This window comes from Podarcis muralis, chromosome 4, assembly GCF_964188315.1.
Source record: "Podarcis muralis chromosome 4, rPodMur119.hap1.1, whole genome shotgun sequence".
NCBI lineage: Eukaryota > Metazoa > Chordata > Lepidosauria > Squamata > Lacertidae > Podarcis > Podarcis muralis.
The window spans coordinates 24,447,707-24,464,780 of NC_135658.1; the positions used below are offsets into that span (position 1 = coordinate 24,447,707).

General features: G+C 43.8%; 1 protein-coding gene across 5 annotated transcripts in view; it reads left to right on the forward strand.

Moving 5' to 3' along the window:
* PARP4 (poly(ADP-ribose) polymerase family member 4) overlaps positions 1–17,074 on the forward strand; it is a 48,381-nt gene that overhangs the window by 17,571 nt on the left and 13,736 nt on the right. For all 5 annotated transcript variants that reach the window (XM_077927066.1, XM_077927065.1, XM_077927068.1 and 2 more), the window contains 14 exons: positions 1,298–1,429; positions 1,556–1,642; positions 2,680–2,844; positions 3,087–3,133; positions 4,869–4,950; positions 6,116–6,253; positions 7,398–7,596; positions 8,285–8,355; positions 9,807–9,994; positions 10,935–11,034; positions 12,224–12,394; positions 13,557–13,637; positions 14,671–14,751; positions 15,695–15,790. In XM_077927066.1, the coding sequence (XP_077783192.1) occupies positions 1,298–1,429; positions 1,556–1,642; positions 2,680–2,844; positions 3,087–3,133; positions 4,869–4,950; positions 6,116–6,253; positions 7,398–7,596; positions 8,285–8,355; positions 9,807–9,994; positions 10,935–11,034; positions 12,224–12,394; positions 13,557–13,637; positions 14,671–14,751; positions 15,695–15,790 (1,638 nt within the window). The remainder of the gene's footprint in view (positions 1–1,297; positions 1,430–1,555; positions 1,643–2,679; positions 2,845–3,086; positions 3,134–4,868; positions 4,951–6,115; positions 6,254–7,397; positions 7,597–8,284; positions 8,356–9,806; positions 9,995–10,934; positions 11,035–12,223; positions 12,395–13,556; positions 13,638–14,670; positions 14,752–15,694; positions 15,791–17,074) is intronic.

A 17,074-nucleotide genomic window follows, 5' to 3' on the forward strand; every position in this document is an offset into this window, starting at 1 on the left:
CAATACTGACTAGGATGCTGCCATTAAGGCTGTGTACACACTATAGCTTTAAAGCACATTTGAAGCACGTTCTTTCCCTCAAAGAATTCTGGGTACTGTAGTTCATTAGGGGTTGCTGGGAACTGTAACTCTGTGAGGGGTGAACTACAGTGCCCATAATTCTTTGAGGGAAAATAATGTATCTTGAATGTGCTTTAAAGATATAGCACATTTAAACGGTGTTTCCGTGCACTCTGGCTTCCAACACAGAGTTCCATTGCACCAGAAGTGGTTTAGTCATGTTGGCCACATGACCCAGAAAGCTGTCTGTGGACAAATGCCGGCTCAGAAAAGTGGAAAGTGTCAATCACTTCTCCGACCTAGGCAGTTATCTTTCCACAAGGGCTGACATTGATGCTGAAATCCAGCACTGCCTGAACTCTGCAAGTGCAGCTTTCTTCCAATTGAAGCACAGAGTGTTTGAGGACCAGGACACTTGCAGGGAAACCAAAATGCTTGTTTACAAAGCTATTGTACTACCAACCTTACTTTATGCTTGTGAAACGTGGACAACTTATAAACGCCATCTCCAACTCCTTGAAAGATTCCATCAATGGTGTCTCCAAAAAAATTAACATATCACTTGGGAAGACAGGTGAACTAATGCCAGTGTACTGGAAGAAGCAAAGATCACCAGTGTCAAAGCAATGTTTCTTCAACATCAACTTCGTTTGACTGGTCATATTGTTTGGATGCCTGATTATCATCCTCCAAAGTAACTATTCTGAACTTAAAAATGGAAAGTGTAATGCTGGTGGTCAACAAAAGAGGTTTAAAGATTCTCTCAAGGCAAATCTTTAAAAATGTAATATAAACACCAACAATTGGGAAACACTGGTCTGTGAGCACTCCAATTGGAAAACAGTCTTTACCAAAAGTGTCGTGGATTTTGAAGACGCTCAAACTCAGGACGAAAGGGAGAAATGTGCTAAGAGGAAGGCACGTTTGGCAAACCCTCACCATGATCAACTCCCACCTGGAAACCTATGTCCCCACTGTGGAAGGACATGTGGATCCAGAATTGGCCTCTGTGGTTACTTAGGGACTCACTGTTAAGACCGTGTTCATGGAAGACAATCTTACTCGGCTACGAGTGATCGCCGAAGAAGCAGCAGCACATGAAACATTTCCCAGAGGGTGTTATTTAAAATGTTAATCTTGGGAAGGAAAGTCCTTCCATAAAAAATGTTTTTATTGGGATCCATGGCCTGGTGTTTACCTCATATCTATCCGCAATACATTCATGTATTTCTTTCAGGTTGTGGTGTTCCAGGTCTATGAAAATCAATCAGACAGCCCCATTGAAGCAAAATACGTATTTCCTTTGGACGACACAGCCGCTGTATGTGGATTTGAGGCTTTCATTAAAGGGAAGCATATCATAGGAAAGGTAATATGATTCAGGGACGGGAGGAGGAGACAAGATATACGGCGGTGGGACTGCAGTAAATGTGACTTTTCGAAAGAACCTATTTTTAAAAAAAAATCAGGATGATTTATTATATAATTTCAACAGGTTAAGGAAAAGGAGAAGGCACACAGAGAATACAGAGAAGCCATCAGTCAAGGACATGGAGCTTACTTGATGGATCAAGATGCACCGGTAGGCGTAGTAACAAAAACTACTTATGCCTTTATAAGAGATCAGCATACACTGGTCTTCGTTTGTTTTACTGATGAAACCAAGCAAGGTGCTCTGGCTTGAAAGCTGTACCCTGCATATGAAAAATGTTCTGAACGTATGTATACAGATAAGGCTCTACAACCCCAGAACCAAATGTATACTATAGCAAGTATCTCGCACATACACACCTGTCAATTAGCAGGTGAAGGTGGAGGAGACTGGCACCGTAACAAACTCTGTTTTTTTGCTCCCCTTAGGGCTTAGTTTATTATTTGATCCTGACTTGATTTTAGGATGTAACTTAATTATTGTTTGATTTTATACCAATGTTATATATTTGATGTTAGCCTCCCTGAACCCGGTTTCGGCCGGGGAGGGCTGGATACAAATAAAAGTTTGTTATTATTTATTATTAGCCACACCTTCTCTTCCACCTCTGCTTTCCCCCAGGGAAAACTTATTCTTCTTCTTCTTATTGTTGTTGTTATTATTAAAAATTTGTATACCGCCCTTCATTCGTAGATAGCAGGACAGCTCACGACATAAGAATACAACATGTATAAAAAAATACAAAATACATCATAACAATGAGAACAAAAACGAACCAAGGATCTCCCCTCTCACAACGCATGTGAAAGGGGATTGGATCTCGATCAGCCAAAGGCCTAGTTGAAGAGCAAACAGCAATTTGGGGTTTCTCCAGATTGGAAAAGGAGCAGAGCAAGGGGGAAACCACTCAATCCCATGCTTTCTAGACATGGAACAAGCAGAAGTGTGGTCGAGCCCTTCTAGCCAGCAATTATTTGTGGTTATTGCCAACCACACTACCTTTCCCTCTTCCATGTGACATGAGGGAGACTCTCTCTCCCCAGTTGCTGGGGTCCCAGGAACACCTCCAGGGCCACAGACTAGTCACCTCTGGGACGTTTTCAGTATGCTATAAAAGAAAGCAGGCCATGTCATTGTTTTGTAAATGGCAATTTGCTTCTGTGGACATTTCAAATATCCTTTTGTAGGATATCTTCACCGTTTCTGTGGGAAACCTGCCTCCTTCAACCAAAGTCCTCATCAAAATCACCTACATCACGGAGCTCAGTTATGAGAACGAATGCCTTGCCTTCCACTTGCCGGCTGCTGTGGCGCCTTGGCAACAAGACAAAGCGCTGAATGAGAACACACAGGTGAGGGCCTTCTTTCAGTCAGAAGGAAGGAAATCCCGCATTATAATGGTGCAAACACAATTGTTGCCGTTCTCCACAACTTCATTGCACCCAGTGCTGTTTTTTTGGAAAGAGAGGTGCTGGAACTTGCCATGAACGCCACCCTTATATAATGGCTATGGCACCCCCCTAATGGTGGGTTTCAGCCGGAAAAAGCCCTGATTGCACCCATACAGACCTCATTGTTTTTGTTTGTTAACTAGGACTCAGTAAGGAAAGTTTCCATTAGGCAAGTTGGAACAAAACCAGGGTAAGTAGGCTAAAATTGTAATGTGTCCTTTAAAAGATGTGTCTGTATTTTAAATAAATGCATGGTTTTTTTCTTTAAAAAACAATATTGCAGATTGAAGCATTTGTTTTTCCTCACTTGCATTTATTCATCACTTTCTGACAGTAAGAGCTATTCAACAGTGGGGCGGCTTCCCTCGGGAGGCTGGGGCACTCCTTCCTTGAAAGTTTTAAAGCAGAGGTTGGGTGGCCATCTGTCACAGATGCTCTAGTTGAGATTTGTGCTTTGCAGGGAGTTGGACTAGATGACCCTTGAGGTCCTTTCCAACTCTACAATTCTATGGTTTTTATAGCCATGAAAAAACAGATGTTCTGTGCTTTCTAAGCAATTTCATCAATTTATCTTTAAATTAAGGTTACCAGATTTTTTCCAAAGAATGCGGGGACACTTTTTTTTTTTTGAAAAGAGAAAAAAAGTTTGTTTGGTTTTTTAAAAAAAATTTAAAGCAAGAAGTAATATCTTCTCTTCTGTGGTTTCCTCTGTCACACGGCCTTCCTCTGGGCCCCGGCCTGCTTTCTTGGAGCGCTAGCTGCCGTGGAGTAGGCTCAGGTTGGGTCTGGGCTTGGCCACGTGTTCTTGCCAGGGCTCCCCTCCTTTTTCTCCTTCCTCTTTCTCTCTCTTCCTTCTTCTCCTCTCTTCCTTCTCTCTTCATCGGCTCTGGGGTTTTCCTTGCCCCGGAGCGCCACTGGGCAGTCGGCTGAGTGGCTGGGCGCTCTCAGTTCCGGCTCGATTTGGGTCACAGGGGGGGTCAGTGGTTCCCCCAGTTGACATTCCGGGTGTCCCTGGTTCCCCCTTGGCGGCGGCAGCAGCAGTGGCAGTCTCAGCAGCCCGGAGCCAGCCTGGTAGCGCAGTTGGCTCTGGCTGGCTTCAGGAGCTGCTTGCTGCTGTGGCACCCACCATTTTGCCTCACCGGAAGTCCCCATATGATGTGTCTTGTGCCGTTGAACCAATCACGCAACATTCATTCCCTACTAATAAATCTACATCACTTAAAATATAAATCCGGGGACATTAAATGAAATCCGAAGACATTCCAGGGACGGATTTTGTCCGGGGACAGATTTGTAAATCAGGGGACTGTCCCTGGGAAACGGGGACGTCTGGTAACCATACTTTAAATGGGGTAAAAAGACCTCTTCAGTCAGGGAATATAAGATATGAGGAGGAGTTTTGGGGACAAGTGTGTTAGCTACGCCCTCTGACCCTGCCTCCCTCTGCAAGTTGAAGGGCGACTGTCCGAAATAGACTGCCTGTTTCTGCTCCCCACTGTGACAGAACTTATTCTAGGCTCAGGCCCTTATTTGGTGTTATTCCCCCTCCTCTCCCAGCTGCCTCCATTGCCCTTTCCCCTGCTGTGCAGAAGGGTCCCGGGCCCTCTAGAGATGGTTTTCCTGGAGATTTGCAGTGAGGAGGAGTGGAGAGGAATCTTACCTTCCATAAACGTCCTTTACCTTCCATTAATATACCTTCGGGTCCAAGTCATAGTGAAATAGCATATTTATGTATCATCTACAAAGATGTTTTTCTGCTAGGTAGAAGTTGGATTAATTACCGGTAGCACTTTGCTTACAGTGAAATCTAGTGAATATGAAAGAAAACATGCTATGTTGTTCCTTATTGGGGGGAGGTGTTTGTGTGTGTATGTATCACACACCAATCCTGACCTATTATATAACATATGGTTTCTCTATCTCAGTGGGTTCTCTTTGGAAATGTCAGTTGAAATGCCCTTTGAAATTAAAAACCTTAGCAGCTGGACACATCAGCTTGAAATAAAGGTAAGCAAATCTCCCTGCTACATCTGTTTTTCAGGGCAGGGCAGTTCGTAATTGGGGGGGTGGGGAAAATAAGTGAGCCGAATTGCACCTCCTGTTTTAAAAGGAACTATCTATATTTGTGCAGAAGTCAAGCTTGTAACATGGAAATGTGGATAGAGAGATAGAGAGAGGCAGATAGATAATTATACCGTGTCTTTCTAGATGTGCAGCTGTAAGGTGCTTTACAAAGGAATCATGAATAAGACAACCCCTGCCAGCCCACACTCTCAAACATCACAAGTACAGTGGTACCTTGGTTTGCATATTTCTTGGTCTGCATATGTTTTGGATTACAAACATGTCAAACCCAGAAGTGCATGTCCCGGTTTGCAACCTTTTTTTGGATTACAACCCATTTTTTTGGATTATGAACAAAAAAATTTTGGAGGCCCCATTGCCGAAGGTGCGTGTGGCGTTTGCCCTCCTATGTGTGTGGGTTCATAGGGAAAGTGTTTAATTGTAAAATGACTAACCAATGGGAACCCAAGGGGCAGAGTTAACTGTGTATAAGGTTTAAGCACAGAGAGGAGTTAGAGTTAGAGTGGTTGAGAAGACAGTCTGGAGTTAGACTAGAGAGGGAAGATAAGTCTGTGGGTTGGGCTATTCTGGTGTGAGAGAGTGAGAAAATTTGTTAAGAGGAGTCAGTCAAACAGTTGAGATAATCAATCAGAAGGTATTAGGAAGGTATAGGCCGGTAAAGAAACTAAAGTTAAGATACTGACAGGAATATTATCTGAGAAACCATAAAGTTGTTAATGTTTGTAAAATAAACTTGTTTTTTGGTTCACTTTTAACAACCGACTGGACTCAGTGTTTTACCAAAGAGTAACTGGTTGGTGGCAGCGGGGAAGCAAGCACAGTGGTGGCACAGGGATCAATAGACCATTAAACATCTGGGGATGTGATCGCCACAGTGCACCTTGTGTTACAACCTGTTTTGGTTTACAAACGGACCTTTGGAACGGATTATGGTTGTAAACCAAGGTACCACTGTACATCATATTTTTTTGTGGGGGAGCTAAATTGGGAGGGGACCTCTCAAAAGATTAGGATGCAAATTATTCAGGCCTTTTTGCAACAACAGAGTCCCACCCCCCTTCTCTCTCCTCTCCCTTCCCACTTTCAGAAAACTGACTGTAAAGCTGTGGTTCGGACTGTTGACAACAGTTTCTTGGACACCAGTGGCTTTGCAATGGAAATCCTTATCGGTGATGTTCATTTGCCCAGAATGTGGGTAGAAAAGCACCCGGGCAATGAGACTGAGGTAACTCCTATTTTATTCTTTCTTTAAGATATTTTCGATTGCATCTTTGAATGACTCTTCCAGGGGCAGTTTACTTATAGTACATTGAAAGAAAACAATAAAAATGCAGCAGCTGTGAAAATAATAACTAAGAACAAACAAACCATTTGAGCAGCAATAAAGAGATCAGCATCTGTTCTTATAGAACAAACTAGACGTGATGTTAAGTTTTCATTTAATGTGCCGATTTCTTTTAAAAGCAAGCAGCATTGGCAAAAGAGGGAAGCTGATAATTAACAGGGCCCAGTTGGGAATTTTCTCTCAATATAAAGACCAGCTTTAGAAAAGGGCTTTTTCTCAAGACCGCAATAGTTTTAAGGGGGGTAGGGAGGGTTAGATTTCCTCTCCATGCCTGCTTCTAACCCGGCATGTTATAAACAAAGACCAGGCCCTGCACAGCCAGGCAGATCATAGAACTGTAGAGAGGGAAGGGACCACAAGGGTCATCTAGTCCCTACAATGCAGGAATCTTTTTCCCAGCATGGAGCTCGATCCCACAGCCCTGTTGGGGCCCACATGCTGCGGCCCAGCCCACGGGGGCTGACCCTGCTGCCATCCTCGCTTAGGGTCCCACCTGGCATTGCAGCACCATTGGTTCAAGCCCTCTGCTTGGCGCAACAGCCAGTTATGCCTTTCTCCCCCAGGTGTGTTTAACCTGTAGCAGCGCAGTACTCCCTCTTGGGTCCACTAAAGAATCCTTCCTGAAGCATCTTGTATGGATCTGGCCAGTTTAATTTTGTGTTTTTTTTAAATGATGATGTTTTTGGCACACAAAAGAAGACTGGCAGGTCCTTTGCCAGTTTCTGGATCCCAGCAAATACACAGGTTTGCTGGCCTTTCCAACTTCTGGCTGTGCCTTTCTCTCTTGTTTTGGCATTGTGGACATTTGCCTGACACCCCTGGTGAACTAAGGCTTCATCGCTGTTGCCCATCTTTTAGAAGACATCTGAAGGCAGCCCTGTTCAGGGAAGCTTTTAATGTTTGATGTATTAGAGTATTTTAATATTTTTTTGGGAAGCCGCCCAGAGTGGCTGGGGAAGCCCAGCCAGATGGGCGGGGTACAAATAATAAATCATCATCATCATCATCATCTTCGTCCTTTTAGGCGTGCATGCTTGTGTTTCAACCGGAGTTCGAATCGGCACTTGACCCTCGAAGCACCAGCGGGGAAACTGTGATCTGCCTCGATTGCTCCAATTCCATGGGAGGTTCGACATTCCAGCAAGCCAAGCAGATTGCCCTCTATGCTCTAGAGTTGTGTACTTTTACTTCAAGAAATATAAGCGTTATCAAATTCGGCACAAGTAAGACAAGAGCTCTTGAACTATGACATGTTTCTCTCTTTCTCTCTCTTTGTATATTTCACTCTCCATGCAGTGTGTGATCTTTGGAACACCCTAAGGCTCAGGGCTGATCTGTTTGCTTTATGCAGACATTTGCAATTGATTGATGCTGTTGTCTAAAATGCATATTATTTCTTTCATCCGGAGGCATCCCTCGGGAGGCTTATTGTTTTATTTAGCACCTTAAGGGTGCAATCCCACCCTCTGCTCAGGGTTGGCACAATGATCAGGTCCAGATCAGACCCAATGACAGGAATCCTGGGGCAGCTCATCCCTCTTTTCTTCCTTTCCTGATAATTTCTCAGGGCTTTCCACTGGCCCGTCAGCAGAAATAGCCCAGCAAGCTGCCTCCTTGCATTTTCGGCTGGCAGAAGGTCGGTGCCTGGCAGGAAGCCAACTCATCCAGCAGAGCTTAGTGGAAGGACACCTCTGCACAGTGCACACCCCCACAGCCTGACAAAAAGGGATGTTGATGTTGGATTTCTCTGCCAGCATGCTATTTCTTTGCTCTACACCGCTTAACCTGGGAGTAAGCTTCGTTTAATCCAGTGAGACGTACTTTGGCATAGATTTGCATAGGGCTCCACTGTAAAAATACAGAACTTCCTTTATTAATAAAGTTCTGTGTTGTTCTGGTTTTCCTGTACAGGTTTTGAAGAATTTCCTTTCGATCCTAAACCCCACATGGCGGATCTTGCAGCTCTGAAAAACTTTATTATAGTAAGTGCATATGTTTTAGCATGTTTTTAATATTTTGTTAGGAGCTGCCCAGAGTGGCTGAGGAAACCTAGCCAGATGGGTGGGGTATGAATAATAAATCCTTCCTTCCTTCCTTCCTTCCTTCCTTCCTTCCTTCCTTCCATCCATCTGTGCACTTAAGTCTTTTGTGGTCTGCCAAATATTATAATACAGTGGTACCTCGCAAGACGAATGCCTCGCAAGACAAAAAACTCGCTAGACGAAAGGGTTTTTTGTTTTTTGAGCTGCTTCGCAAGACGATTTTCCCTATGGGCTTGCTTCGCAAGATGGAAACGTCTTGCAAGTTTGTTTCCTTTTTCTTAACACCGTTAATACAGTTGCGACTTGACTTCGAGGAGCAACTCATAGAACGCGGTGTGGTAGCCTTTTAGGAGGTTTTTAAAGACTTTGGTGATTTTTGAAGCTTTTCCAAAACTTTCCCGACACCGTGCTTCGCAAGACGAAAAAAATCGCAAGACGACAAAACTCGCGGAACAAATTAATTTCGTCTTGCGAGGCACCACTGTAAAGTGTTTTCCCTCATGTAACAAGATCTCCATTGTTGGCTCTTATCCGTGAGTTTCATATTCCTTCATTCCCCACATTTCAGTATCACCCTTTTATGGATTATGTTGAATAAAAGCACATTAAAAAAAAATACACACATGAAGCTTTTAAAAATCCACAGGGTTCCCAGGCAGTTTCTCACCCCAATACTGACCCATTCCAGCTAGGCTTGGCTTCAGCCGGGTTATGAAGTTCCCTTATTTCTCTGCTGCTACAAGTCTCAGTAGACAGGTGGCATGATGGTGCAAAGCAGCTTCATCTGATTGTGTCTTCAGTGAATAACAGTGTGCTCATGTCTTTCAACACTGAGAAAAATTATTTGCACCCAAATTACAGCGTGGTTTCCCACAAGTGAAATGGGACCCTGAACTAATACTGCAGCCACACACAATATCTGGTAAAGAATGTTAACCTATTTGATGGGTAAAACTTGAGTGGAGCAATTGACCACCCTTATCCACACCTGATCACTAGTTGGTTAAAAACAAGGGTCTAAAATGACCCTGTGTGTGTGTGTGTGTGTGTGTGTGTGTGTGTGTGTGTGTGTGTGTATATCTCATGGACAAGAAATACCCACAACATATATTGCAATATGGCATAGATAAGCAGGCACTACTCATTAGCTCATGCATATCACTTTGTGTTTTCCAAGCTGACTTACTGGTGAACTCATTTTGCTGGTTTACTGTAACCGCCTCCTTATTATGTACTGTAAAATAAAACGCTTAGTATTTTACCCTCCCCTAGTGCCCCATTTTTTCGTTAGTCATGTCATGTTTTATGATTTATACGTGTACAATTTTGCAACTAGAAAATAAATACCTTTTTTAAAAATTACCCTTTCTTGTTACCTTCCTCCTTCTTAGTCTGCCACAGCTTCAATGGGAAATTCCGATATATGGAAGGTTTTGCATTACCTGAGTTTGCTGTACCCTTCTAAAAGCAGGCGCAACCTTCTTCTTATATCTGATGGACATATTCAGAACGAAGGCACAACCTTGCAGATTTTGAAGAAAAATACACACCACACTAGAATATTCACATGCGGAGTGGGGTAGGTCCAAATTGACTGAACACTTTGTTTTGTGCTCTGGGAAAATTACAAAGTGTATTTAATATGCCAGGCTTTTAGGATGGTAGAGTGAGTCATTTGCTTTGGTTGGCAGACTTGGGGCATCAGTAGCGCTCAGCCCAGTAGTCAGGTGTCTGATTTTTTTTTATTATAATGTTTGCACATATTTTAAAAAAATGTGTGTCCTTGAGCTCTCTTCTGTAAAGGATAATTATCTGGGATCATAATTGCATTTTGTATCAATGTTAAGATAAAGGGACAATAATGTAAGCAAATTGATAATATGGTTTGTCACCGCAGCACTTGGCAGTGTAAACTTGTGGGGAGAAACCAGGTTGTACCTGAGGGCGTGAAAGTGCACTATTTGGAACCCCCCGCCCCCTTAGAAGGGCATGGAGCACAGCTAGCAGTGACAAAGCACTACGAGCCAGGAGCAGCAATGGTAGCTTAGCTTGACTGAACCTGTGATCTTCATACTTGTTCCTTATACACGCAAAGTATGTCCGCAGTTACTGAGCTATCTGCCCTCCCAATTCTCTTGGCTAGCTTTGCCCAGCTTTCTGCTACAAGTAGAAGCAGGACAAAGGTTTATTATTTAAGATATGTGGTTCAATTGAAGTAGAGGGAACAACCATTTTGGGTGGGACCAAGGCATGTGCAACGGCTGATGTGCACAGTGTTTCTGGCCCTGGAAGGGGACAGTACAGGGCAGGTTTACACTTGCTCCGCCAATGCACACAATGACCCAGAACGCAACCCCATGCAAGCAGGGAGTTAGTTGCTTTGAATGTCCAGGATATACTAAGCAAAATATTCGGTGTTGTCTGTTCAGGCTGATATTTTCCTGCAGTTTCCCCACCCTTTTAAATTCCACATCTCATTCAAACTGGCCATTAACTTAAACCTTTACAAATTGCATTAGCCCCGCAGCAAATCGTCACATGCTGAGATCTTTAGCCCAGTATGGAGCTGGAGCCTTTGAATACTTTGATGCAAAATCCAAATATAACTGGGAGAGAAAGGCAAGTATATTTTAATATCTTTTTTCTGTAGTCACAGAGGGGCCAGCTCCTTTTGTGAGATTGCTTTTGTAAGCTTCCTCTGTGGCAGTGGCGCTGTCTTGCCCCCCATTACTGCGGGTGCCCAGGGCCGTGTGCCCTTCCGGGGGGGCATGCATGCCATGTGGTGTGTGCACTACATCATCACGCCCCTGCCACACATGTGCTACGTCATCACGCATTCCTAGCTGGGTGCAGTGATGTAGTGGGTGCACGCTGGAGCGGCGTAATGATGTAGCTCGCGCACTGGGGTGTGTTTGCATGCGGCTGCCCCAAACTTTGCATGTTCCTGGCCCCCTCACTTAAAACGTTGTGGGAGCCATGGCACCTAGGGTCTCTGGGACCTGGCAACTATGCTCTGTGGGAATATTTGGGGGAGGCTTTCATTTTTTGTTTTACTGTGATGGGGATACTATATGTTGAGATGAGGGCACCTGTGGCTTATGTGGAAAATATATGAAATCTTGTTGAGGCACTTCATGCTCAGATAAGAGGCCAATGTCCCTGTGTTTGTGGTATACCAAATGCTTCAGCATGCACTGCTGTCTGTGAACCAGTCTAGAAGTACTGTGCTCATTTCTTTTTTATTCTGAGAGGTCAGCTTATATGGAGAAAGTTTGCTTAGATTGCTACCCCGCAGAGAAACAGGATGGGGTGCATCTGTACTCCAGTGACAGAGTATTTTCACATTGCTACTTATTCTGCATCCAGTGCACTCCCACTGCTAATTTTTGGACTACCATTCACATGACATTAGAAACACAAGCCTGTTGTTTATTGACAAATTCTGCTGTTTAATGCATTCTTTCTCAACCCAGTTTCGATCTGGCTGGAAAACGAAAGCTGCGTTCATTTTGTGCTTAAGAATGGTGTGAATGTTTGAGGCAGCCATTGCACATATGTAGATGAGTGGGCATGCACAGATGGCAGCTTCATGAATAGGAGTTTTTATTTTGGATGGGTTGGGGGTGGGTTCAGGCACAGGGAAGCCAAAAGGCCATGCATTTCAGGTGAATATATCCCTGCCCCCTGTCTGCCTGATGAAATGTCGTACAAAAAAACTTCTGCGTAGCTGTATAATTCTCGTGTCCTTTTTTTTCACCCTGTACGAAATCAACAAATAATAATTTTCTGTTTCCTTCTCTGCATCCAGATGAAGAGTCAGACATCAAGAATGTCTTCTTTGGGGTGCAATGCCATTTCCATCAAATGGCAGCAGTTTGATTTTGATGCACCTGAGCTAATGTACGCACCTGCTCAGATACAGTCTCTCTTCAATCACGACCGACTTCTGATCTATGGATTCATCTCTCACTGTACTCAGGTAAATAAGCTTGTCGCCAACCTAATCTCACCACCTTGTGTAGTACAAGCAACTGCCAAATACTTTTAGCTCCATGCAAGTGCTTTGGAATTTTTTTTCCATCTAATGGCACAAATGGAAAGTTTAAGTGAGAGTGGAGAAACGCAAGAACGACAAACAAGCTGAAGGGTAGATCCAGAAGAGTCCCTTTCTGCTGAAGTGAAGATGACTTTGCTAAGAATTGTGGAGCAGGCAAAACAATACTATAGCCGTAGTAAGCATGACAAATGCAGTTGTGCTGTAAGGCACAACTTTGGGGCAGTTGTCCACTTGGCACGAACAGAAGGCACCTCAAACACAGCTGAGCAGCCCGTCCATATTTTAGAGTAGACTTGTAGAGTTGCAACAGACTCTTGCAAGAGGCCATCCATCGCATGCTAATGCAGGTGATACATTATCATCTAAAAAGGACACTCCCCTTTCCCCCTGTAAGGCCATTTAGTCTTAAATTCACAGCTGGACAAATATGCCCATTTTAGCAACCACCATTTATATATTATACGCAGCATGTATTATTTAGTTATTTAAGGCATCTCCTTCATCTTCCCCAGATGCAACAAAACATGTCTCTCCCCTATCGGTCTCTGCAGCCACAGCAGGTGCTGTAACCTTCCAACAGTTTGGCTCCACCTCCAAAGGCACTCTCCTCCATTGTCTCCCAAGGCAGGCGGATGCCAACTGAATGCCGCTGAATCATTAGTATTTCTAAGTGGTGTTCCTGAAAACAAGCCATATGAAGAATAAAACTATGAATGGCCATCCTGAAACCCAAATATTAGTTTAAAGCACCTGTGGGAATAGGAAAGTATTAGTGCCTGAGGGTGCCTGTCTAATCTCGGCTAGGAGGGAGTTGCATAGTCCTGGACCTGCAACACTGACTGCCCGGCTTTTGGAGCCATGGGGCTCCGTGATTGGGGAGGGGTATAAGGGGTCAGGTGGTCCTTAAGACCTACAAGAGTAATTCATTTTATGAGACACTAAACAATCGTGCTGCACGCTGTATTTATGTCACCGTACTCGCATGAAAAAGTAACACAGCACACTCTGTTACCCTTAACAGTGAATATTCAGCATATTTAATTAAAATAAAAGGAATATTTCTGCTTGTTCTTCTTTCTTTCAGGCCACTTTAAATGCACTAATAGATGACAAAGAGCTGCAGACTGTGGTGTCCACAACTGAGCTGCAGAAGACAACGGGCACGGTGAGCTCATGCTTCTCTCATAAGCTACATCAGGGTCTAAAATAAGTCAGAATAGGGGATTTAGAAGCTGTTGTTTTAAACTACCACTTTCCCCCTCTCAGTGTTCATCCCTCCTCACTCCCATGCATGGCTGCTGCTGTTGTGCAATCCGCCTTCCTTCTCACACACCCCTATCCTGCCATCTAGATAGATAAAAAGGTAAAGGTCCAGTCGTGACCGACTCTGGGGTTGCGGCACTCATCTCGCTTTATTGGCTGAGGGAGCCGGCGTACAGCTTCTGGGTCATGTGGCCAGCATGACTAAGCCGCTTCTGGCAACCCAGAGCAGCGCACGGAAACGCCATTTACCTTCCCGCCAGAGTGGCACCTATTTATCTACTTGCACTTTGACGTGCTTTTGAACTGCTAGGTTGGCAGGAACAGGGACCGAGCAACAGGAGCTTATCCCGTCACGGGGATTCGAACCGCCAACCTTCTGATCGGCAAGTCCTAGGCTCTGTGGTTTAACCCACAGCGCCACCCGCGTCCCTAGATAGATAGATAGATAGATAGATAGATAGATAGATAGATAGATATTATTATTGCAGGTGGCAGAAACAGGTGCGTTTGTCCAATCAAAGTCATCTAATCAGGTCCCCCCTCTGAAATGTTGGATAAATTGTGCCCCTCCCCCAAAAGCTGACATTTGCTCTGGGAGGGAAACTGCAATTGATCCCTGTGGGCAATTTTTGTTAGTAACATGGCACAGGAGGGAAAGGGTTTTTTCCTTAAAAAAATAAAACCCTTCCCAACGTATCATGGTATTGATCCTGACTGGGCGTAGTAATCCTATAAATGTCTACTCATAACTTCCTTTTAGGTCAGTGGGTCTAAGTATCTGGTAAGTGCATATGGGATTGCAGCCTAAATGTTGCTTAAAGTGTAATAATTATTTTTAAAACTTGGTTTTTTGTATATACATACTGTATTTTATTACTGCTACTAATTCTTTGTTCTCTCTCCCCCCCTCACCTGTCTCTGCCCAATCTGTATAGATGCTGCACAAACTTGCAGCAAGAGCCTTCATTCGAGATTATGAACAAGGGATTCTTGATGAAGATGAAACAGAACATGAGGTACGTTGCCAAAAAACAAAAGTAAAATGAAAAACATGGAACAATTTATTGGCCGCCATTTTTGTTACAGCTGCTGCTCATTTAGATATGACTTTTGATGAATTGTAGGAGGTTAGGGCCGCAATCATATACATTATACGTATCCCATTGAACGCAGTGTGGCTTATTTCTGAAGAGGCGTGTATAGAATTGCACTGTAATTGATTAAACCTGCACAAACCTGCACATTACAAAAATATCAGTTCTAAATAATATAAGATTTACTTTGAAAAGATTATTGTGCAAGTTGATAAAAAAAGTTGCGTACTTTCTGTAAGCTACATAACTTGCGTTAAATAATGGATAGCAAGACAAATAGTGTAGTATTTGACGGAAACGGAACTGCAGTGGAACAGAAACAGCACTGATTGTGGTGCATACTGGCTGGAATGGAAATTGCTGCCTTTTTACATCCGTAGCCATGATGTGTCAAAGTAGTATAGTACTATGGATTCAGATGGGCATATCTGAAGTTCCAACAATATGTGGGGTCCCGGTGCCATGTGGTTATAGGATTGCTCTGCCCAGGACCTGAAATCCCTGCTCCTGTTTCAGCCCCTGGGCAAGAATAAATGCATTAGTATGCGGTTTTGTTTTCATTTGCACTTTGGGGAGGGAAGGAAGCCCTTTCTGACAGGGAGGGGACATGGGGTCATTGTATGTGGAGCAAGACAGATGCCCTCAAATATAAAACCTCACAGCTTTTGTAGCCAGCTTTTCTTTTCAGCAGCCACAATATAGCCATACTGACCTTATTATTGTGGGAGTGGTTTGCCAATGCTTATTTGGTTCACCATTCGGAGAAGCATCTCTTCACTGTTTTCAGCCTTATACTTCACCTGCTTTGATTAGAGCTCTTTGTGTTATTTTGAAATAACAATCTGCCTGTGTCTTGCCTATTTAGATGAAGAAGCAGCTGTTGAAGTCCCAAATCATTGAGCTCAGTCTGAAGAACTCCATTGTGACCCAGTTTACAAGTTTTGTGGCAATTGAGAAAAGGGTACGTGTGTTCACTGAGGTACTTTGTATGCATGAGCTGTCACTTAATCCTTGGGCACACTGTTCATACTTCATCAGTTCTCTTAAAGGTAAAGGTAAAGGGATCCCTGACCATTAGGTCCAGTCGCAGACGACTCTGGGGTTGCAGCGCTCATCTCGCTTCATTGGCCGAGGGAGCCGGCGTACAGCTTCCAGGTCATGTGGCCAGCATGACTAAGCCGCTTCTGGCGAACCAGAGCAGCGCACGGAAATGTCGTTTACCTTCCCGCCAGAGCGGTCCCTATTTATCTACTTGCACTGGCATGCTTTCGAACTGGTAGGTTGGCAGGAACTGGGACTGAGCAACAGGAGCTCACCCCATTGCAGAGATTTGAATCGCCGACCTTCTGATCGGCAAGTTCTCTTATTGACCTAATATTAATAACTGAAATTATTATTACCGAGCACCAAAAGTATAGAAGGTGCTGGGAAGAAGATGCACCCAAAGATGGGTTTGTATCCTTTTACCACTTAGGTCATGTAATCCATGAATCCTTTTATACTCCTGCTCAGGGGACTCCACCCAGATCCCCTTCATTCATTCCCCAGAATCAGTACTTTTCTTTCATCTCATCTCTTGAAAACCTTCATCTCATCTCTTGAAAACCTTCAAGTGTCTAGTCTAAATACTATTTTTCTCCCTGGAATCAAAAGATGCTATTTCACTTGTTTTTCACCTTCACTTGTTTTCTTCCCTTTTTTTCAAAACAGCTTTATCTTTGTTCTATTCTTCCTCCTGCTTCTCTGCTTACCCCTCTTTCCCTCTTTCCCTTGGCATTGTTTTCCTCAGAACAGCTGTAAAATGCATTGCATTTTCAACTGGTCTCCATTTTGGAGAACAAGCAGGGGAGTGTACTTGGTTACCCAGTTTTACTTGTTGACTGAGATGATTATTTCGCCATTGAACAATTGTTCAAAGTAGTGTAACTGTTAATCTCATGGCTTGGATGCATTGCAAAATTGGGGCAGGCCAGGTGATGTAACACAGGTGTGGGAAACCTTTGGCCCTCCAGATATTGTTAAACTACAACTCCCATCATCCCTTCCCATTGGCCATGCTTGCTGTTCCCCACCACTGATGTGGTGGGCAGCCCTGAAGGCAGCCCTGTTTAGGGAAGTTTTTAATATTTGATGCTTTATCATGTTTGTAGTATTCTGTTGGGAACCGCCCAGAGTGGCTGGGAAAACCCAGCCAGATGGGCAGGGTATAAATAAATGATGATGATGATGTAACATAATAAACTGG